The sequence below is a fragment of the Astatotilapia calliptera genome, chromosome 4 (assembly GCF_964374335.1).
Source record: "Astatotilapia calliptera chromosome 4, fAstCal68.1, whole genome shotgun sequence".
Taxonomy (NCBI): domain Eukaryota; kingdom Metazoa; phylum Chordata; class Actinopteri; order Cichliformes; family Cichlidae; genus Astatotilapia; species Astatotilapia calliptera.
In genome coordinates, this window is record NC_137425.1 from 27736764 (window position 1) to 27760834 (window position 24071).

A 24071-nucleotide genomic window follows, 5' to 3' on the forward strand; every position below is an offset into this window, starting at 1 on the left:
TGATTCATGTCATAATTATTAATTTCTGGTCCCTTAAGTGCCAAGTCTTTGGAGACTTGTGGGGGAGAAGATTCTGACACAGACACTGATGATGACTCGGACTTCAGAGTTTAAAGGATGTGTCTTTTTGAAAACTGACCCCAAGGTTCCCAGATAGGCGAAGTAAGGAGATCCAGAGCTACTTTAACTTCATCCATTAGGTAAGGAAAGCTTAATCCCCTTTAAGTAAAAACAACACAAATATCCATCTGGAGCTTATAACTGCATCCCCCGGGTGCTGTAAAACCAGCTGAGGGAGGGAAACTATGGTATTGCATCAGTGTCATTAGGGACAGCACAGCTCCAAGCCTTTGTCTCCATCTCAACCCCACACACAACCACAAACAATCCGTATAAACAACATCTTTTTACTCCTTTATTACTTCACTTGGTCATGTTTCTGGTACACAGAGTTCATTTTAGTAATAAACTAAAAATCTTCATCGCAATTCCCGCTCGACTTCAGTTTTACAGTCAGGAACAGGAGAGAAACACGTGCGCCTTCCTTTCTCACAGTATTAGGCATAACGGTGTAAAATGACTGTGTGCGACTCTGTGATGTTAGAGAAACGTTGCCCTCGTGTGGACACGAGCAGGATCTACATGTAACACTGTCACCAACCTCATTCAGTATTGTCAGGTTGCAAGTTAAATTCCCTGCACCGCGAAAACTATAAATGTTCATCCAACATTGTACACAATGAGTGCAGTAGAGCACATTTATTTTCCATCCAAACTTAAGAGTTTTTACAGAAAACTGTTACACACCAGCTTAGCGAGAGTAGTCACATTATGAAAGAACGTGGAACTGCTGCAAAATGGAGCACACACCCATCGCTTGACTAGTAACAAAAAACACAAGAGGGAGACAGAGAGAGAGCCCGAAGAGACAATGCACAGCTAAAGCAACATGTCAAGGGATAGGTGTGAGCATTTGAGAGTCTGCCAGCTGTAATTGTGGTTAGGTTTTGTTTACTTAATAGTGATTGCTAAACAGGCTCAAAATGGCAGCCCAGGGCTCGCCGGCCGTGCCAGAATCAGAGAGAACAGCATGAGAATGACGATGGTGGGGGTATGGCTGGGTGAGGACAGGTGGATTTCATTGTCCAATGACTTTGCTGACAAATGAGTCCAGCTCATCATCATCTTTGATCCCCACAAAGTGATCGACGACGTCACCTCCCCGCATGGCGATGACTGTGGGAACAGCAGAGACCTGAGGGCAGACAAGGCGGCGCATTGTAAGACAGAACTAGTGACACTTTGACTTAACATCAATATCATAAATATGATGATAGAATTCTACATCCAAGCACAGCAGAAATTAACCAAACAGGAGGACAGGAGTGCCATAAAGATATACTTAAACTAGGTCTCACCCCATATTCAATGGCCAAATCTGTGTGGTCATCTATGTCAACTTTTGCCATGGCAACGCGACCTTTCTGTTTTGCAACAGCTTTCTCCAACCTTGGTCCGAGGATCTTACAGGGACCACACCACCTAAAAAACACAAAACAAAAGGAGACAAACAGTATTACCGTAATTGTCGGGCTATAAGCCGCTACTTTTTGCACAAGCTTTGAACCCTGCGGCTTTTAGTCAGGTGCGGCTTTTCTATGGATTTTCCATGATTTTTGTGATATCGTAAGACGATTTGTTTTGTTTGTTCCGCTGTTGTACGGCACTACGTTGCCTGGCGGAAGGATCGAGGTTCAAGAGTGGTATGTTAGTCACATGTCCGTCCGCCAGGCAACGTAGTGCCGTACGAAGTAGCGCGAAAAACAAACTTCAAAGTAGCGCTACGCATTCAGCGGGAGGCGTGGATGACGAGCGGCGATAAACTTGCGAAAAGCAAGTTATGCCCAACTCCACCGGTGGATTCTGACAGCGTGGAAAAGTGCGAAAACATCCACGATCACCAACGGATTTTGAAGGGCTGGACTGCTGCATGATGGAGAGGAGGACACCGCCACGGCCCTTCTGAGGGTGTTCGACTCTGACAACGAGGATTTCTTTGGTTTTGAAAGTGACAACGAAGGAGAGAAGCGGAGAGTGGATGACGAAGCCATCCTGAGCCTGTTCGTTTCCGAGATTGGAGAAGAGGACTTTGGTGGTTTTAGAGCGCAGGAAGAAGAGAAAGATGGTGAATGACTGACTTTTCTTCTCCGTGTCACTTCACCTGAGCCTAAAAGGTAGTCCGAATCTATTTTTCTGGTGTGCTGTAGGTTACTGTTATGTACTACATGTGCAAATATGTACCCATAACTTGTTTTTCAAAATATTAATAAAAGGGGTGTGTCTCCAAACAGCCATCTCTTTCCTGACAATTCCCTTTGTGCATATTCTCTTACATATGATAAGTCAACATTGAAACACCTGCGGCTTTTAGTCAGGTGCGGCTAATGTATGTACAAAACAGGATTTTCCCCTGATTTTAGCTTGTGCGGCTAATATTCAGGTGCGCTTTGTAGTCCGGGAAATACGGTAACTTATTTTAAACAAAACAATAGAGCTCTCTCCCACAGCACACATTAAACTAGTCAGAGAATTAAAAGCACAGATGTCGTTAACACCAATTAACATCTTTCAGTGCAAGGGCGTAGTTAGACTTTGAATACTAGGAGAAGCACAGGGCAAGAAATGCACATAAAAGCTTGTAAAAGGAGCCGGTTTAAGGACTTGGTATATTGCATGCTGGCTCACTGTAATGGCATGCTGGGAAACCTGATGAAAATGGGCCAATGCTTACACACAGTTACACTTTCCCAGCATTAATAAATAAAAACTCTGAAATTCTGAGGTAGAAAACAAAACTGTGCCATCCTCACATCTACCATCTGATGACCTAGAAACTAAATGAGGTCTGCAGTTTGTTTTAACAGACCTTTCTACTGAAGGATTGTTGATTTGATAGACAGCACTAGACTGTATTAATCCTTCTTGTTATAGCAGCACAAGGGTCAGAAAGGAAAAAGTGAATCAGACATATATTAGAAAGTAATAAAAATAAAACAGAAATCAATAAAGTATAAGATTAATTTATACCATGTAGAAGTTCTATGTACTACATAAACCAAAAAACATGTCACAGACATTTTTCTGATTGGCAGGTATTTCTCCTGTGTGGGTACGGTACAGTGTGACTGCAGCCAGGATGAAGGATCTGTCATTTCAGTGACTTTAACAGAAATCTGATGCTATACGATGCATCCTTACTGCAGCAATTTCTGTAACTCTGTTGTTCTAGTTCTGGCTGCAGACTTCACTGTTTGTGCACTTCTAAGTGTTTTGTTCCATTTTAAGGCTAAAGATCAGAGTTCACGTACATACACTTACATCTGGACCAGTCACCGCACATTTACGTCGAGGTCCTCTTATGCTCACAACTACTAACTGCACAGTAGTTGGAGCCAATAAACAAAAACAAAGGACCGACGATACTACTTCCAAGAGTTATTAGGACCATGAAAACCCTGATGCAATCAAAAAGTACCAATAACACAGCAGAGCCCGAGCTAACAGCCTTTTAAAGATTATAAAATATGAGTAATAATGCATCGTGTACTTCCCTGACATCATTATAACTGGACAAGCCCCCCCCCCCAAAGAAAAGCTTTGAGATGACTGTGTTGAAGAATAAAAAGGTGGCTATACCAAATACTGACTCCATTTTTGTTTCACATAGTGTATTTTCATATATATTTGCATGTTTCAATAAAGCACTGCATCCATTTTGCACTTTCCTAACAACATGCAAAGAAATGAAGGGAGACTCAAAACCTTTGCACAGCATCGTATTACAAGGGAAAGGAAAAGTAGGGCAGAAAAAAAGTCCCCAGTGTTATTTCAGTAACCGCTGTGAAAGAGAGCTAGTATTTAGTAAAAATGTCTTGTGTGAACAAGGCCTGTGGGCTGTATTAATGACAAATAACCTAACAGCTGTGAAGATGCACTCCTATCTGTGAGACATGCTCTGTCTACTGTGGACTTTTGAGCAGCTGTCGTGTAAGCTTACAGGACTTGAGAGTTTAAGTCACCACTGTACATGTATATATTTTTAACAGCACATGCAGTGTTTTAAAGAGGCGGGGCAGCTGTGGAACAAGGTCTTTTCCAAGGAAAGCGTGTACAAACGCAGCCAAGCGTCAGCAGATATTTTGACTGAACTGAATATTATCTACATTTGCAAAGCAAATCTGTATCTGCATAACTGCAAAGAGCTTTAGCACCAAGGTGACCAGGGTGGGACTGTTTTTCATCCATTTATATTATCCCTAGTTTTATTTAATACGTCCATACAGTCACTCTCCTTGGGCTCCCTGAGGTACTCACTGTGCATGAAAGTCCACTAGCACGGGCAGTTCGCTGTTGATGACCCTCTCTGTAAAGTCCTCGCTGTCCTGCACATTGAAGGAGACTTCTCGGCGGGAGGTGTGAGGCAGGGCGCGAGGCAGACTTCGTGACGGGGAGAGGAAGGAGACCCGGGTTGTACTGGACTGAAGGGATGTGGAATAACAAGAGGAAGCAACGGAGGCAGTGGATGTGGGGAGGCAGCGGATATCGTTCACAGACAGTGTCCAGAGTCTTCGTAGCACGAGCCTGTGAGCCATCTTTGCACAACAGGCAAAGATACAGAAGATAAGTGTTACTTATTCTAATATTAGTATTGCATTTCAGATACTTCTGATTATAAGATTAAAAAATAATAAGAAGAAATGTATCCAAAACCGCTATAGGTCCCATATGTTTAAAAGTAAACATAATGAATCCACTCTTAAACCCTGCCTGAGCTTTACAAACTGGCACCAGTTACTTGTCAGGACTAAAGTTAGAGATATATGAATTACATGGTGACACCCACAATGTTTATTTCCAGCTCCATAATTTCATTCTTGACTTGTACAAAAGTAGTTTTGCATAATTTACTATTCTAAATAACATTTTTTTTTTTTAAAAATAGGCTTAAGATCCTTTTTTCCCCCCTTATGCTGCACTTGGTATAAACTGTCGAAATAGTGATACTCCCAGTTTATCCAGTACCTGAAACAAGGTATTTAAGCTCCTCTTCCTTTAAGCCAGTGGTTCTCATACTATGCTGTGGTGTTCCTGCTGGGGCACCTAATCAGTGCACATGGTGCAGGTGGGGCATGGATAAAGTGTAATAAAAAACAAATAAATCATATTTATGTGTGAATGTGAGTGTGAATGGTTGTGTCTATTTGTTAGGCCTGCGACAGACTGGCGACATGTCCAGGGTGTACCCTGCTAGCTGACAAAGACTCATTCACACTGATTGCAACATGTTGGCAGTCTGTCTGTATTTATATGTTAGACAACAGTTATCCCCTAAACTTCAACAATCTCTCTCAAAGTGACTGCACTCAGTCCAAATCAGACTGCAACTGTTTGCAGAAAGGTTACGTCCCATCAGGTGACCTGCGCAATCAACTTCTGATCAAAAGTGGTTGTGTGGTAACCATTTAATCACCACCAAGTTGTAGTACATGAAAAAATTCAATACAATCACCAGAAAGTCACCCGTGTAGATGTAAGGAGGTTGCTGTCCTATTTTTGTTCATGTGACTGAGCCATTAGCTTGCTCTGCATTAGGAGGCATCTTTGTAAAGCTAAGTGCAACCAGCGTTTGATGGTTTATCAGTTGGGCTGATTTAATGCAAGTTTGCTCGGCTCATCTCATGACGTGAGCCTTCTTGTTCATAGTATTTTAATTTTTTAATTCATTTATCAATACTTGCTGTTCCTGTATCAGTGCAATAATGCAACACAAAATATCACAATACAATGTTGTATTAACCCCCCCACCACACACACACACACACACCTCTACATGAGAATGGTGATATGACCTGCTTTCTTTGACATCATATTGTCATCAATGCTGTTTGAACTGAGGTTTTGGCTCCCAGGGGGATTACCTGTATATGCACAGACCTTTTTATTTGTAACTTTGGCCATGTTAAATATAAGCATTCGCCAACAAATTCAGAAAAAGCACAATAGGTTTGCTTTTAACACATAAGTAAAAAAAATAAATTAGCTAAACCAGGTAATGGATATTTTCTTATGTCAGCAAATTGCTCATTTCAAAAACTGGAACTACTGGAAATGGTCCGTGTGGTTTAAGCAAAGGAGCTGTCTGGATAGATGGGATAGGAGGCAACAAATACTGGACTGATTTGTATTCGTACACACCTGACACATCTGTCAGGCAAGTTGGAGAAAAAAGTTCAAGGAATAAGATAAGATAAGCTTTATTAGTCCCACACATGGGAAATTTGTTTTGTCACAGCAGGAAGTGGACAGTGCAAAAGTTATGACGCAAAAATTAGAATACAATAAGAATAAATACAGTACACAGCTGTACAGAATAGAATAAAATAATATACTATATACAGTAGAATAAAATAGAATAATCATTTGGACTGCTTTTAAGGAAAATTATATTTTTTAAAAAAAATCAGTAGTTAGAACTTCTGTAATGCTACTTTCTGGAGGATTTTAGATTCAGTATTATTTAATTAAATATCAGGATCTCAGCTGCTGGCCCAAGAACAAGCGCTGAGGTCCACTTGGGTTTAGATCAGGGGTAGGGAACTCCAAGCCTCGAGAGCCGATGTCCTGTAGGTTTTAGATCTCACCTTGGGTCAACACAAATTAATCAAATGATTAGTTCATTACCAGCCTCTGGAGAACTTCAAGACATGTTGAGGAGGTAATTTAGCCATTTAAATCAGCTGGGATGGATCAAGGACACATCTAAAACCTGCAGGACACCGGCCCTTGAAGCCTGGGGGTTCCCTACCCCTGGTTTAGATGATTATGACATCTTTTCTCCTTTTTTGCAGAAAAAACCTGCAACGTGCTGTGTGCGGGATAAATAATCACTTCGAGTATCCTCTATAATACACTCACAGCTGACATTGTTTTGAATCACCTAGTGAAAAACTTCTAGTCTCACACGGTTTAAGCTCTCGAGCACGAGCTGTTTAATGAAGAATCAGCGCTAATTAACGTGATTAGGGCTCGTGAGCGTCATATAACGAGTGACGTGAACAAACGAGTTTATTGGCAGAACACACTCAGCCACGTTGCCTTGTTGAGAAACACTTTCTTAATCCCACGATGGCTAAAGAGCTTTAAGTATTCAGCATTTCCCCACTGAGAACGGCTCACTCCCCTCCAGCTCTCTGAGGGGTTTTCTCGGCCTGACATCTTGTGTTTGACGCTTTTCTACCGGCAGCTCGCGTGCTCCATTAATCTACGTTACGCATGAGTTTGCCCTCTTCGTCCTCCTCCTCCTACTTCTCCTCCTCTTCCTCCTAAACCTTCCCCCGCCGCTGCCTCCTCGCGTAAAGCAGCACGCGAACACCGAAACCGGACACTTTGAGAATAACACGTTCTCAAATGTCACACACATTAAAACACGCGCCCGCATTTTCACAGCTTACCTCGCTTCTTCTGTCGGCGCTATTCTTGATCTTGGCCTCGCGGACCAATGAAGTACTTCCGTTTTGGTGCCGCAGAAAAAAAGGGAACGTGCGGCTTTTCAGACGACACAGATCAGTGAATGGCGCCACCGGCTGGCCAGGTTGGGAAGCACAGGGTCGGATTATCAGCGTAGCATACTTTTATCTACTATATATTAACCTGACAGCTAGTTTTAGTTGTAGTTTATAGTAGGTCTATGTTAAAATATAATTAGAAGCATCATTAATATTAATATTCATATTAATATGAATAATAATATGAAGAAAATTCATTAGTAAAGATTAGCAAGTGTAACTTGTAACTTCCAGTAACAAAGTTTGTATGATGTTTGTGTAAGATGTTTAATTAACCATCCATTTACTAAACAGAGAAACAGCCTGTCTATGAAAAAATAAAATACACTAAAAATAAAATAAATTTGCTATTTATTTTTTATGTATTGTATGTATTTACGTAAAGGTACAATGAAAATAAAATGCTATTCTATTACTGAGCTTAAAAATAAATGCTGCTGCTGGAACTCAAAGACAGACATGACTACTTTAAAAACACCTTACCTTAAACTTTATTTACTTGTCAGTAAGAATGCTGTAAGAAGCAAAGATTGATTCATATTTCTGGCGGAGCTCAAATTGAGCAGTCCATTTCTAATGACTTGCAGCACAATGGATTTTGCATATTGTGCAAGATTTGACTCTACACTGGTCTGACACCGCAGGTAGAGTGCATTGTCCAGCCATCTTCTTTCACTATTGCACTATTGCAGAGCTAACACAGAGAGGCAGATAACCATTCACCCCCTACCAACATTCAAGAGTTGCCAACCAACCTCATCCATGCATGTCTTTGGACTGTGGGAAGAAGCTAGAGTACCCAGTGAGAACTCATGCAAGCCGGGGGCGAATATGCAGACTCCATATAAAAAAGACCACCTTGCTGTGAGACATCAGTACAAACCATTGCACCACGGTGGTGTTGTTGGATGAAGTCTGTCAGACATGGGCAAATGGTTTCCCTTGTTTCTAATCACTCTCCTAAGCTAAGTACACAGTCAGCTTCCAGTGGCTTATTTACACAGACCTGACTCTAAGTCTCTCCAAGGCTTCCCAAAATGTCCACACAATGAGACAATGAGCAGAAAAATATAGTTTTAGATTAAAACCTCTGTGGAGAAGCTTTGCTCCTGTGAGCCATGTCTGCTAAGAAGCATCATCATTCCTGTAGTTTTATATAGCAGACACGTCCATGCTTCACCTTCCTTTATTTTTCACATTTTATCACATCAAAAGCCACACTTCCTCCAGGTGGACACCTTTTTTTCTTTCAGTGGAGGGTTTTCCTGATCTGATCAAGGATGTAGACAGATCAAGGATGTAGACAGATCTGTCTACGGGCCTGTTTGAACAAAAGCACTGACAGGAAAGCAGGACTGTCTTCAGCTCTCGGATCTCCAGCGCTGTTTTGCAACATCAACCGCCTGGGCTCTTAGCCAGCCTAGCCCTGCACAAACTGCTCCACTCTTTATTCTGCAGCTCTGGAGCCGTGTTGCCTGCAAACACACACACCCCTGAAGCTTCAGGTAGCCAGTTGCAGGTGTCAAACATACGCCAGGAAACCATGTGCAAACAGCGATGTGCTCAGAGGTTCAGTCCAGAACCACACAACTGGATGCCATTGAGCCTGAAGTGCACTCAGATCTCCACAGATCAGGGGTTTAAACATAAATGTTTTCTCTAGTTTTAGAATGCCCTGAAAGACAAACTGCACATCAGGACAGTCCATCTCCAACAACAACAACCAGTGGGAGAACCAGAGGTTGGCGGGCCAGACTGGTGACCCCACTTCAGACATCAGAGGAGCCTGCGGTTAAAGGAAAGACGCAGCAAAAGAGGAGAAAGAGGAGAAGAGAGAAGCAGAAATATATCATGCCATGTCAGATGTTTCTGACACGATGTCTCAGTGAGTCAACAGAACATCTGGAACAGGACAGATGTGATGAAAGGGAGGAAGTTTCTACAAACCACTGCACCCAGGAATCTATACCCATCTTGGCCCTGATGGTCTCCCACACACATTTTCCCCCAGGATGAATGTATCTGTTGATAATAAAATGTTCCTGTTACCAGCCTGCAGAGCTTTCTGAGTGTATAACCGAATGTAAATGTGTATAAATTTTCAATTTGTTGAGATCATCCTCAGTCTTATGTTAAAACCTCAAAGGATCAAATTTAATATACGTATAGTAGCTGTAGGCCTCTGTGGAGTGTGTATGGATGACGTCATCACTGCGTAGCACTCCCCAACAAGAAGCCACTTTGATCTTAAGTGGGCCGAACATGTGAAACTGCCCTTTCTGTCACTGTAAAGATGTTGAAGTACACATTTAGAAAAACATAAAGTGCAGTTTCAAAAGTACTGTCTCAGTTTTTCTATATGATAACGAAATAGTGCTGTAGTAAACAAAAGAAATCTATCATCATAGATAAATAAATGTATAAAACTGCAGAGGAAGTTACGGTGTGTTTTTTATTTCCTCTGTGGACTTATTGTAAAAAGTAGACATTTATAGTACGCAATGGAAAAAACAGGAACTTTTCTGTGATTTAACTCTTTATCATTTACTTCATTACTTTGGTTTCTAATAAATGGGCACGGGGGAGTACAGTAAAAAAGTCCAAAATTGATGCCTTCCTATTCATTTCTCAAAGCTGTCAACTGGAATCTTTGCTGGGCCGATTCTGGCCCCAGGGAATCTTTGCTGGGCCGATTCTGGCCCCAGGGCCTTATGTTTGACACCCCTGGGCTAGCGCCTCTGCTCATATATGGATCTGGATTTTTTTCCCCTATATATCTTATTCAGAAAAAGACATTTTAGGTTCTTAGTTTGTTTGATCTCAAGTTTTCTTTTAACATCATGTATCCATTTCTCCAGCAGAGGGTGCTGTTCATAGTAGCCGGGGTGGGATGTTGATCAGGCTGAGGCGGTTGGGGCCTGAAACAGAGCGTTGCTCTGTGTGTCAGGACCAGAACACATGAGCCTCAGTCCCGCTTACCGCTCGTTTCACACACACCCCGCCTGCACATGTTTACTCTCAACCAACCCAGACTGTTTGTGAGTGAGGCCCTTTTTTCACCCCCCTCCCCACAAGCCCTCTCTTCCTGCCAAATAAACATTGCACCGGAAATTGCAGGGATTGCTGGGATTTTTCAGGGGGTCCTGGCAGAAAGGAGGAGACGATCAGAACAAGGCTCCTCTCTGTGACACCTTGGAGGTGAGTGGTAGGATGCACGTGTGAGGATGGGGGATCCAGAATGGAGGGCGTGACCCCTGCTTTAGGTGGTTGATGGGTGTTATCATTACGATACAAACAGGTAAAAGTGACCCAGTTTCCTGTGACACCCTCCTCGACTTCAGGAAGACCAGGAGGGTGTGCTAAGTTAGACCTCAGTGAGCTAAAGGTCAGGAGGGAAGTGATATTCTTGTGACCTTCAGTGGACTCTGCCGTGGATCCAGTGACGGTGCACCTGACCATTCTCCTCTTCTCGTGGCTGTTTATTCCCTCTCCTATCTGCACAAGCCAGCAGTCGAGGGAACACAACAGCCGCCGATGGAGCCGGGCTTTCATAACAGCCCCCTGACAAAGCACACATGAATGGCAGGGTGTGTGCCCTTTGCGTACACAGAACGCTCCCCTCCCGCCTTTGTGTGTGAGTTTTGTCCCAGCTCGCTTCCCATAAATCCCAATGTCTTTACTTGATAATAACAGCCTGGAAAAGCACACAGTATAAAGCCTGTTATTGAGCAGATTGCACCACAAAGATTATTCCACTTGATGACCTTCTGTTTATCTCAGTTAGTGTGAGAGAGTATCCTCTGTGGACAGTCACATATTCTACAGCTGGTGAGCCATCACATTTTAAACACTCTCGCCGCCAGCCTGTAATTAGGATTCTCTGCCTATCCACCACTTCTTAATTATGGTCAGTTAGATCAGATGCATGGTACATGTGCTGTATACACATATGCAGCAATGATATAGCACCAAAGGAAGTTCAAACGAACGCTTTCTCATTTTTCACCGAAGGTTTGAGCGCGCGAGTATCTTTAAACTGAGCAGTGCGTCGTGTTTACAGGACGACGCGTACACATCCTGGTGTGAGTGTGGCTGTGAGACCATAAAGCATGCCAAACGGTGGCAGGCGTGTGCTTAGAGGATGCATGTGCCTGGATGTACACGCACATATGGGATGACGCACTTGACAGATGCATGAAGCGTGTGTATATGTGTGTGTGTGTGTGTGTCTATGTGTTTGTGTATATAAGCTCCCTGTCTTCTTTTCTCAGCTCTGCTCCTATACCGATCTATGATTCTGTGTTTGGGGAGTCAACAGTAGAGTTCCTGTCCTTAGTTTAAAAATAACTTTGGGACTTAAATTCCTTGCCCCCTTCTCATCCTTGCTAACTGGTACTCTCCTAACCTCGCTCTATGCTTGTTTTTCTTTCCCTTTTCTCCTGTTTTGGAACAGTCTGTACCCTTGGTCTCTTTTTTTTCTTTTCTTTTTTTTTGTCAGTTATCCTAAATCCGTCTGTGGCAACAGAGAAATGCCTCAAATTACCAAGGGACCGCTACTAAAAAATTCTTTGACTTTTCCCAAAGACAGCCCTATTTCTGTTACAGTTTTTAAAAAAGAAACAGGGTTCTCAAGATTAATAAAGTTAATATACATTATATAAGCAAGATCTAGAAACACTGCTGCCTACTCTGGACCCAGTTCAGCCAAATGGACTGGCTTAATTCTGAGAGCGGTCCATCAGCCACAGGCTAAAGAGGAGAGGGAGCGTTCGGTTGGCAAGGGTAACTTGCTGTTCTGTGAAGACAACGTGAACACTGAAGAGTATATAGAAGGTTTTGGAGCTGCTATCCAGCCTCAGGAGGTAGGTCGTCTGCTAGCTGATTGGTAGTTTGATCCCCTGGCAGTATGTCCTCACAAGTGTGTGCAAGTGTTTTGAGTGCACCTTATACATCACTCATGCTCAATAAAGTTTTTGATACTTTGCTAAAAAAAAATCACAACTTTATTGCGTTATGCTGAAAAATAAACCGATTGCCCCCATATGATAAGAAGCCATGGTGACACAGGTGTCATCGCCCCTTTACACATTGAGGAAAGTTTCTGTTAAAGTTTCAAAATTGACTTTCCCATAGTTTTCCTGGCAGTAAAAATGGGTCTGGGCTCTTATGAGTTAAACTTATCAGCTCCAAGTGATCCCAAATAAGTAGGAAAGCTCTACTCAAACTTCTAAAAGGGTACCTGATGTTAAAATATGCCAAATAAAATATGTGGAGCTGTGCGCTGTGGCGACTCCTTGTGGATAAGGTGAAAAAATCAGTCCATTTGCCATTCAGCGGGTCTCTTTTCAGAGAAGGCCTTGCTTATTTCAGCAAGACTATGCCAAATCCATATTCTGCATGTTTAATAATAACATAGTTCTGCAGTAAAAGAGTCGGGGTATCAAATTAGCATGCCTGCAAGGAGCCCCACCTGCCTGCGGTTTAAACCTTCTGTTTGAAACAGACAGGCAATCAGAAGGAAGCTGGCAAAGGGAGAGTAGCCTAAAAGGTAAAGGAATTTTAAAAAGGCTTGTTACAGACTGAGGATAAAAAGACGGCATCAAGGCCCAGTTTGAGATATATATGAAAATTTAAAAAAAACCCATTCTGCTGGAAAAGAGCATAAAGGAGTCCCTGTAATACTCAGTTTACCGTGTTATTGAGATCAGACACCTTTGGCTACACCCTGAGCACCAGCTGTATCTCGAATTTCTTGGAGTGTGTATGTCCACAATTCTGTGAGTTGGCCGCGCCACTGAAAGAGTAAGAGGAGTGTCGTGGCAGGTGTGGCAGGAGCTCTCCTAAACAAACACTCCACACCTGTCTTCCTCCCTCCTCGTCCTCCTCCTCCACTTCCATTCCCCTCTGTGTATAAACACACGCTTTCTCACAGACACAGAAAGGCGTTTCGTGGCGTTTCGTTCTCTGCAGCAAAGAATCACGTGTGAAAAGTGAGCTGCTTTTGTTCCACTGACCTCACACTATTATCCTGTTCTATCTTTTATTTCTCACTATTTAATATTTCCTTGGCCCTTTCCATGTGCCTTACACCTCTCTCTCTGTCTCGCACACACACCCTGTCTGTCATTTATTTCCACTGAGTTGTTTTTGAAGGTTTGATGTGTTTCTCACCTGCCATGGCTTGCCTTTTTTTTTCTCTTTTCCTTATTACCCTCCTGTCCTTTTGCACCTTCCCTTTTTTAATAGCAGCGACAGGGAGCTTTTCCAGCCAACTCTTGTAGCAGTTTGGGTGGGTTTATGGGCTGACGTTCACCGTTGAGCTCAGAATACAAAGGTCACCACTTGCTTTGATGACTATGCCTTCCATCTCCAAGAGACCCAACAAGTTTGTTTATTACATCTGCTGCAGATGAGACTGAGACCAAAGTGGAAAGTACAGATTCTCTGATGAGTCAATGGAACCTAAAAATTCAGAACAACAACTGTATTTCTCAGACTGCAGCGTATATGTGTGTGTGCCTTTTTGTGAGGGTCGGTGCACACACAGAAGCTTCAGCAAAATCCCGTGTTTTTTTCCCTCTCTTCATTTTCTCTCACCACGCTGGGCTTGTTTACACGGGCCTGTTACATCACCTCCGTGCCCTGACAGAGAGAGATGGATTGTGTGGGAAGAGGATGGAGGTTTGGTGAATACATAATTTTAGTTTTCTGTGTAGGCCTTTGTGCGAGTGAGGACACACTGTGCATATGTATAATGTATGACAGTGCATGCTCCTGCTTTGTGGAACGAGCTGCTGACATACAAATGTAAGCACACTTGCACAAGGGGGTGCATGCAATATGTATAATCTACCTTAATTGATGCTTGAACACTGAAATTGTGTTTTTTAGATGAGAGTTTTCTGTGTTTATAATCATATAGAGTGTGTAAAACAGTGTCTAAAAGGATAAGCTAAGAGCAAGCAGGTGCTTTGAAGCTGCATTATTTCTACTGGCCAGCAGGGGGCAACCCCTCTGGCTGCAAAAAAAGTCCAAAATTGTGGGAGTCTATAGAAAACATGACCTTACTTCTCACTTGATCTAAAAGTGCAGTAAACACTTTCCTGAGGAGTAAGTGTTCTAACTCAGTACTTTCAAATATTTTTGAATACATCATGATGTTAACTTTTTGAATTACGGTCCTATTTACACTAAAATAGACAATAAAGTACGGTATACTTTACGGCGAGCCTAGTTTCTGCAGTATAAGTAAATGGGCTGGTACTTAAACAGTACGTTTCTACTCAACCTGAGGACTCAGAGTGATTTTTACTACAAGCCTCATTCATCTGACCACACACAAGCATCTCCAGAGGAAAGGCATGCAGTGGTTCTACTATTGCTCCACCTATTGCTTGTGATGTTTCAAAACAGGAAAATGGCAACATGATAACCACGGTGATGTCGTCCATCGTTTATTTACAGTTCATAATGATAACGTTTGGCTTTCATCTATTTGGCTTTGACTCCTTGGAAAGGTGTTTCACATATCAATCGATAATTGATTATCATATTTATACTATTAGCACAAAGAGGTAACGGGACAATTTCTTCTCCCGCTGGCACAAATGACCACAGGTTTGCTTAACAATCATTGTAGAGAACAACAAACCCTTCTCACACCTTTCAACTAGCAACCTACTCCATGCATTTGTGTCTCCAGTGAACAGTTTCATGTCTGAGAATGTACTAATGTGGAAAATGTCTACAGTGCTTCTAAAGAGAACAGCAATGTGAGTCCCTAAAAGGGACTTGTTACCTACAAGTTCAGGTACTGAGAATGGCTGGTTTTCCTGTGTCAAAATGACACAGAGACTGTCCAGGCACACATCCCTGGCCTCTCTAACACTCTTACAGTGTACAGATACAGAACTGTTTTTTATGGGTACTTGCTGGTGCAAGTACCCATGAAAACAGGTTGTGTGTGGGAGACATGAGGTCTAAATAGGAACTGATGAATTACACTGATTATTTCAATGATTTTCAGACATCCCTCTCACTCTTTTATGCAGTTAAACCCAGCTCCTAGGAACACTCTGTTCTCCATGTGTTTGCATTTGATCTGCCCAACTCTTGTCTAATAGTATTTTTATAAAGTGGCAGAAGGAAATTCCTAGCTGTTTTCCATGGCTGCTCCCAGTATTAATGTAGCGCAGACGAGCAGCTGCGTATATTTATTTTACTCCTCACAAAGCGGCAGCCGGACAGAGGCTTGCGTGTGAAAAGGACTTTAAAGCATCGAAAATATTATTTTCGCTCGAACATAAATAAATAAACATCCCAGAGCCAGCTCCTCTTTGGAATGTAGTAATTCTGATTTTTTATGAATGAGTGCATTCATGGATGGCCACGCCCCCTCCCGCAACCAAACCTGTGTTGGAGGTCCAAGCCCCGCCTCCTTCCAATGCCCTCCCGCCCTGTTTTTCTTTTTTTTCCAACTTTGGCCGCGCGCCTGTGTCCTAATTGGTTAAAGGAGGGCTGGGGTGGGCGTGGTTGCCATAAAAAGAAAGGGAACGATATAAAAACAAGGCTCAAACTTTTGGTCTGTGAGAACTTGAGAGATTGGTGGAAGACGTGTGAGGATACATAAATATATATATATTTTTTGCGAGTCGGATTTTACTGTTGTGGACCAACGCTATTGCTCACTTGAAGGATTTGGGCTTTTCCTGTCACAGAGCGCTGTTTTTAAACGCTCTCCCGTCTTCCATGTGAGCACACTGACAGCATGGGGACGCTGCTATTATTTGCTGCCTTACAAGTGGTTACAGTCGCTTCGGTGAGTACGTGAAGTGTTCTCCCTTCATGCAAACGCACGAGCTCTAAGGTCTCACGCGCCCGTGCTGCTCTCGTGCTGTCAGGGTCTGCTCTCCATGCTGGTGTTAGCGCTGCGTGCCAAAATAATAATGGCCCAGTGGCTCCCAGCACTGTTAAGATTGTCATCGCTTATTAATACGGCGGCTACTGTGCTTTCTGGTTGGCTGGTTTCCAAATTGAGGCTTGAGGAGCAATAAGAGGTCTTGAGCGGTGTTTCAAGAGGTCCCATGTAAAGTCAGTTGAGTCATTTTACGATTTGTTTGGCGGTTTATTTCCATTACATTTTGTAATGTTACACTACAAATGTGATCACTAGTGTCCGAAGCATATTCAAGTAAAGGGGAAATATATGCAAACTATATAAATGTAATTGGTTACACTCTCTTCGCAGTCTAATTAAATTATCTGACAAGTAAAAGTAATAAACCCTACTATGTGTACACCGGCTTCCATCCAACTGTAGGTCTAAAATTATACCACAGTAATTTTATCCAATGGGTATAAAAATACACTTCGATATGAAGTCGTTCCGCTCCATAAATATCTCAAGGAATATTATGTGACTTTTGGCTGGGAGATGCTTTAACTTACCATGTTATGCACGGTGATTCACGAGTTATTGTTCAGTCTTTGTGTAATGTAATTTTAAACCCTCCCAGGAACCTCAGCAGTGAGTGAAAGCAGTGCCAGTGCTGGTTCTGGCACACCAGAACTTGGCCCGGGTTAAGAGAGTGGCGGCGGAGTCAGGAAGGGATCACTGTAGGTGATCTGACTGCGGACAGTCAGACTGACAGCTCCCTGTGATCCACAGGCTGTGTGATCCCAATAAATGCTGGGAGTGGTGAGAGTGGCTTGTGTGTGTGTCGACACAGAAGGGGGTCAGAAACAAAAGATTTAGAAGCCGGGAGGTGGGGGTCAGTGAACGTACCTTTCATCCCCTCTTGCCAGGCGAATGCCAAGCGGAAGGCGACAGAGGGCTACAGATACCCCTGTGGGGTTCAGGACAGTGCCGAGTATTCAGGCAATATTTTAAGCCACACACACACACGCATTCATACATACACGTTGAGGACTTTCTGTGATCTGGGTAACTTGAGTCAATCTGTTGTCCTGCCTGGTTCCAGTGTGATTTTTCTCTTTATTCCTTTTGGTGCAGAAGGTTAAATTACTCTGTCCCTTCCTGCAGGTGACTGCTGAGTGTCCAGTAGTGTGCGAGTGCCCAGCAGTGCCCCCATCTTGCCCCCCAGGGGTAAGTTCAGTCCCAGACGGATGTGGCTGCTGCAAGGTGTGCGCTGCCCAGCTAAACCAAGACTGCCATGAGGGGCGCCCTTGTGACCACCATAAAGGACTGGAGTGCAATTATGGCAATGATGTGGGCCGAACCCATGGCATCTGCAGGGGTATGTACCACAGAGGTGGCAGAGCAGGGATGGTGGGGGTGGGAAGGGTTGAGAAGTGGTGAATTTTTTTTTTTTTTTTTTTTTTTTTACCCCTGCTTTAGATCAGGCACAGCTTTGGGGGTTGAAGTAAGGCAATGTGTAACTTCAGGGTGGGGAATCTGGCTTCTGAGCCAGGGCGGCTGGGGTTTCTCTTTGATAGGGGCTTGAGGTTTGAAGCCTGTGCCACGTTTCAAAAAACAGAGCACCTTCATGAGCCTGTGACTGAAACCCGGCCAGCCCCGGTATTTATATAAGTGCTGCAGTGTGTACACAAACAGGCCCGTGAAACACACAAACACACATGCACAGACAGTGGTATTTTTATATGTGTGTTTATTTGGGGGTGTTGCTATATAAAGGGGGGTGGGGGTATCCGGGGTGTTGTGTGGGGAGTCCCACTCAGGGTGTTAAGGGAAAGGACGTTGTAAACAAGTCAACGTTCCCTTTCTGGTCTAAGAATAGTGTTTGCTTCTTAAATGTGGAGATGTTGCGACTGTTCTCTCTCTCCTTTCATCTGTCCACCACACACATTAAATACACAGTCACATAAAAGTCTTGCTATTTGATGTCTAAAGACTAAGTGTGTGCTATTAAAAGCGTTCTGACCAGCTCGCCTGTCTTCTCTCTTCCTCCCAGCGAAGGCCGAGGGCCGCTCCTGCGAATACAGCGGTCGGATTTATCAAAACGGCGAGAACTTCAGAGCTGGTTGCAAACACCAATGCACTTGCATCGATGGAGCAGTAGGGTGCGTGCCTCTTTGCCCCAGCCACGTGCCCTTGGCGTCACCTTCCTGCCCTGCCCCGCAGCTGGTCAAGGTGCCCGGGCAGTGCTGCCTCAGCATCGACTGCCACAAGGGAACCACGGTCGTGCCCCCGGTGTATCGCCGACCCCAGCCTCCCGCTTTCCCTCCGTACCCTCCATTCATTCCCTACCCAGTGTATCCCTACCCAAAGCCTTTCCCGAAGCCTTACCGGAAGTTTTACACTTACAAACACAAAAAGGAGAAGGATACCCTTGGCAACGAACTGGTGGAAGCGGTACGCAAGTGGGGCAAGCCACGTGGAAACAAGCACCTGGCAGGTGAGGAGTTGGTGACCTGCTGTGGAGTGCGCCTGTTTCCACTACACAGTAAAGTGTCCTGTTTACGCTTTATTCACTTCAGCCCGCTGATGCACAAACGGCCTCGCTGTGAGCCGTCTCCCCGGCGTCCATGCATGTGTTTTGGCATTTATGTGAAGCTTGTTTTCCACTGGCTCCTTGCACACCAGAGGTGCTCTTGGTCGCACTCACACACACTGCTCTTTCACAGCACATGCCTCCGTCACCCAGCTTTCCCTGCTCTGTAATCATCCTCTCTGTGCGTCAGTGTTGCCTGTTCAGTGAATAAGGCCAGTGTGCTGTGCATCTGTGTACCTCTGCTTTTCCCTCAAACTTCCCAGTAGCCACTTCACTCCCCCTGCTTAACTCCTGCTGACCTGGCTTCTCTCTGGCTCTCTCTCAATATTTCCCATCATCGCTCTCCCTCACGTGTCCTTTCTTTCATCTCTCGTAGCCTGGAAGCAAACAAGTGATGAGTGCGTGGTTCAGACCACTTCCTGGTCCGAGTGTTCCCGGAGCTGTGGGATGGGCGTTTCTTCTCGTGTTACAAATGACAATGCTCAGTGTAAAATGATCAAGGAGACGCGCCTGTGCAACATTCGGCCCTGCAGCTCCATGTCCATCCCAGTCAAGGTGAGGAATGCATGAGTGTGTTTGGATGCTTTAAAGATCCTTATAAAGGCAGACCTTCTTCTCATGACCCCAGCCACGGAGTTCCAGCAACCAGACTAAATAAGATTCAGGAAAGAAGCGTCTCTCGAGGGGCAGTTTGTATTAATATCATGGCATGTATAAAGCCCCCTCCCCTCGAATCCCTCTGTTGCTGGACCCCTTTTTGATCCATTCTGTCTATTCAAAGTCCTGTTGCTGTGTGAGATGAAAACAGAGGGGAACGAGACCTGTGGCTTCAGCTCGTTGTAGATCAGAGTATATCAAAGTATATCAAAGTGTAGCTAATTAGTTTGAAAGTTTTGAAAATACCATTTCACATTTCCTGCCAGAGGGTTGGTTGTGATGATTGACAACACTCTCAATACAGTAAATGTCTTCATACAGTAAATATGAAAACTAGAATGAAACTAGAGAGAACAGCCTGGCTCAGTTCAAAGATCATAAAACGCTCTAATGAAATCCTGCTTTACTGGAACTGAATTATAAAAGTAAAATTTCAACAGGGCTAAGATCAGAAAGCCTTGCCTGGTTAAACGGCAAGTGCTCAACGCCAAGAAGTAGGCCACAACACATCCTGTAGCTTCATCACAACCTCTGAAGATGCAGAGCGTCAACAGACATACTTAATTACCTACACTTTGGAGTCATTAGAAGACATTAGGAACGTGTAACTTGTAATAAAAAAGTAACTGGCAACGGCCCTATCCTGTACATGGTACAGCTCATGTCATCATCACTTTGATCTACCCAAATATAATAAACCTAATTGGCTTAATTACTACTAAATATGATGACTACTAAAAAAGTTAAAAGCGCAACTTTAAACATTTTGCTACAGGTCAGACACTTTAACTTTTGCATTAATATGAATAACAGGGGCTTTTAATTTTAAACACAGAATTTAAGATGGAAATAACTGCAAAGGCAAACTGTGTAAAACAAACAAACAAAAACCCCCACCATAGATCATGCAGTTTGTTCGTACAAATACACAGTAAAAGAAACCAAAAAAACATCATGGTGGTGACCAAAATGCTAATACAGAGGCTTCAAAATGCATCTTACTGCGTCTGTGTTTTTTTTTTTTTTTATATACAGTCTATAATTAATAGATTGATACCTGCTAATGCGACTTTCAGTTGCTCCTTTATTCACGAAGCTGCACTTTTTTTACTGGCTTCATGTTCACGTTTGAACTTTGACTACATAAGTGTGAATCGGAGAACTTTTTGCTGCTGCGACAGAGGAATAACTCTTTCTCCTTCACTGACGTGACACCGCGGCCGACAGCTGCACTCGGTGGCACTATGCTGTGTGATTTAAAGAGCACTTCGCCCACTCTGTTGCTCTCTCACATTTCAAACAAAACACTCTCAGAAACATTTTGCCCCCTGCCTCGAGCCACTCATGAAGCTGATTGGCTTGTTGTGCACCTGTTTCTCTGAGCTCTCCCAGTGTTTGCAGAGCTGCTGTGGGTGTTAATGGAAACAAGTGTCAATCCTTAACTATCGCTGGCACGCTATTCTCTCCGGCGCTCATCTGCTGTTCTGACCTTTTATTTCTTTCAGCCCATTAACTTTGTTTTTCACGTCATGAGCGATGAATAACAAGTTGCTTGATGCTGCTCTATGGTACGGTGGCAGCTCTAATTTCAAGCAAACGTGAAGCCATAAAGCTTTCACTGGAGCACAGTTTTAAACCGGCTACACACCACACCCATGCCTCCTGTGCCAAAGAAAGACTTTGTTAGCAGATTTTATGGATCACCCAGAGAGTCAAATTCTGTAAATATCTCGACAACCTTTAGACCTGGTAGAGTTAAGTATGTAAGGTGAATTTATGCGGTTATTCATGTTCCCCTGACTATTCCTGACATCACTGGATGTCAGGATCACTGGATCACTGTAAGGTTTGGTCCACATTCAGGGTAAACTGGAATCATAGAGTGTATATAAAAGATGAATTTAGCTCTATTAGCCATTAGTTAGTGATTGGAGGGTCTGACCAAAAACTCTGCATGCTCACACAATAGCCACTTGATAATCACAAGGTAAGCCCACAATTAAGCATACTATGTTTTATTAGCTATTTTGATCATAATTTATAAAACGATAAGACCTCAAATCGCTAAATAAAGACTAAAAATTCTGCAAGAAAGTGTTTAAAGAGCTCAGAGATCAAGTGTACAGTTGCCCTGAGAGGTCAAATGCAGTGCAACTTAAGAAAACACCAAGAAAATAGAAAAATGCTGCAAAAGTACACAAAACAAAGGAAGTGTTTTTGGGGGAGATGTGATGGAACAACTGTGGTAGATGTTAGGATTGCACTGGGACGTGCTTTAAAAAAAAAAAAAAAAGCTTATGTTCTATCTACTTTGTCTTCCTCATACTTGTGGCCAATTTTGAAACAATTGCACCTGGATGGTTAAGATGCACAGAGACAGACTGGGGTTTGAACCAGGAACCCTCTTGCTCTGTTTGCTAACTGATATTGTTTATATACATGTCCACCTTTTATATACAGTCTGTGATTTTTGGTGACATTATAGCAGGATCAACATCAAGTTTTAAATTTGGGCACTACTTTATGTCAGTGCCATCAACATCAGTTCATTTACTTTTCACTGGAAAACATTCCCCTTGTGACAGGCTAAACCAGGATGGTGAACAGTACAGCCTCACAGCCCTGCGTGCATGGCTGTAGACACCTGGTGAAGCCTTTTAACTGGAAAAACTGAATTGCTTCTTTCTTCTTTCTCCGTCCACAGAAAGGAAGGAAGTGCTCTCGCACCCATAAGGCCCCAGAGCCACATCGTCTGTCATATGCTGGCTGTAGGAGCACTCGCCTCTATCGGCCCAACTACTGTGGAGTATGCCGGGACGGCCGCTGCTGCTCGCCACGTCGCACCCGCACAGCTAACGTGACCTTTGCCTGCCCTGACGGCGAACGCTTCAGCAGGTCCGTGATGTTCATCCAGTCGTGCAAGTGCAGCGACGAGTGCAACCATCTCAACGAGGCCGTAATGCCCCCACAGCTGTGGCTCTATGGGGACACGCACAAATTCAATGACTAGCGGCGTTACCCTGCCAAACCTACATTCCTTCATAAAAACAGACGTTAACTCCCCCATCTCACCCCCGCCCCAGCAGTACCCATTATAGAGTAGTTGTCCTTAGTGGATCCATGAGCGGAACACACACCGAAACATTTGAGGATGAATGCGGAAAAGAGGAATGTGTCTCGGACTGGGCGTACCTCACAATGTGGAAACCGCAAAAGTGACCAGGCCCTGCTTTAGTGTAGATAAAAAGCTGTTTCTGGCCTTGCCAGACTTTAAACTGTGAATAAATCTTTGGGTGTAAGCAGACCCCATGTTAGTGCCCAGCTTCAAAAGTTCCCTAGAACTGTTTTTGGGAACAGCTGAGAAACACAGACATGCATAAGTCTTTCGTGTGCTGAAGGATTCACGGTGTGGATTTGACAAACCTGCTGGAATCACGTCTGCGCACTCCAGTATATGACAACTGATAGACTAAGTGACAAAGAAGAATAGGATGGCGTTGGTAGAAGATGGAAGTTTGTCTCAGATGTTTTGACGGGAATGTGGTTTGGGTCATTTTATGGTATTTATTCTCTGGTATTTATTGTCGAGACAGACATGATGACACAGCAGCCTGCCACTGGGGAAGGTGGCGCTGCTATTCTCGGAGAATCGATGTGGCAGAACAACAATATCAGGCGGACAATACTGCTGAGCCCAGAGAGAGGGTGAGGAACTGCCATCAAACCAGGACTTGACCCCGGGCTCAGATTTGGTCAGAAAGCCATATCTAATGATGAACAACAAATGATAAAGGAGGAGATGAGGTATATACAATGGATAAAGTTGGAGTTGAACTTGGTGGTTGGAGGCATTAGTGGGAAAACATGTCAAAGGTTGTTTACACAGCTGGACTCATCCCCTCGCCTTGCCTTCACAAGAAACTGAGACATTTCGCGAGCATCCGAAGAACACGCTCGGGATTCTGTCGCCAACAAGTCGACCACCTAATTTGGCCAGGTACAATCCTGACTCGTGATGGCAGAAGGAGACAATCGTCCACTCTGGTTTGTTTTATAAATGAATTTTGGAAAGCTGCGTGTGCCACGGTAAATGTGTTATTTGTGATTTGAAGGTGGAACTGCTCTGTCGTCTAATCTGGCTCGTAACTGAGCAGCCTCTTCGTGTTAAAGTGCATCCTGTTTCTGAGAAATGCTGTTGAAAGGCTGTTCAGTCGTTTCACACGGCTGTGAGAAGAGCTTTATGTAATTTTGTTTTCAGGGGGTTGAGGTCTACAGCTGCCAAATGTCAGCAGGAGCCTACCTCTAAGGACACTAACAC

General features: G+C 43.7%; 2 protein-coding genes across 2 annotated transcripts; one reads left to right on the forward strand and one right to left on the reverse strand.

The window, feature by feature from the left end:
• Nucleotides 1–402: 402 nt before the first annotated feature.
• Nucleotides 403–7646, reverse strand: txn2 (thioredoxin 2). Its single transcript, XM_026165840.2, is given in 5 exon segments — nucleotides 403–1194; nucleotides 1196–1255; nucleotides 1419–1542; nucleotides 4375–4652; nucleotides 7512–7646. Coding segments are annotated over 4 exon segments (618 nt in total). The 5' UTR covers nucleotides 7512–7646; the 3' UTR covers nucleotides 403–1038.
• An 8551-nt stretch (nucleotides 7647–16197) lies between these two features.
• LOC113021254 (CCN family member 1) lies at nucleotides 16198–23057 on the forward strand. The gene is made up of 5 exons (XM_026165813.2): nucleotides 16198–16443; nucleotides 17668–17881; nucleotides 18557–19000; nucleotides 19473–19651; nucleotides 22458–23057. The coding sequence occupies exons 1-5, from the start codon at nucleotides 16393–16395 to the stop codon at nucleotides 22761–22763; spliced, it is 1194 nt and encodes a 397-aa protein (XP_026021598.2). The 5' UTR covers nucleotides 16198–16392; the 3' UTR covers nucleotides 22764–23057.
• The last annotated feature ends 1014 nt before the right edge of the window (nucleotides 23058–24071 follow it).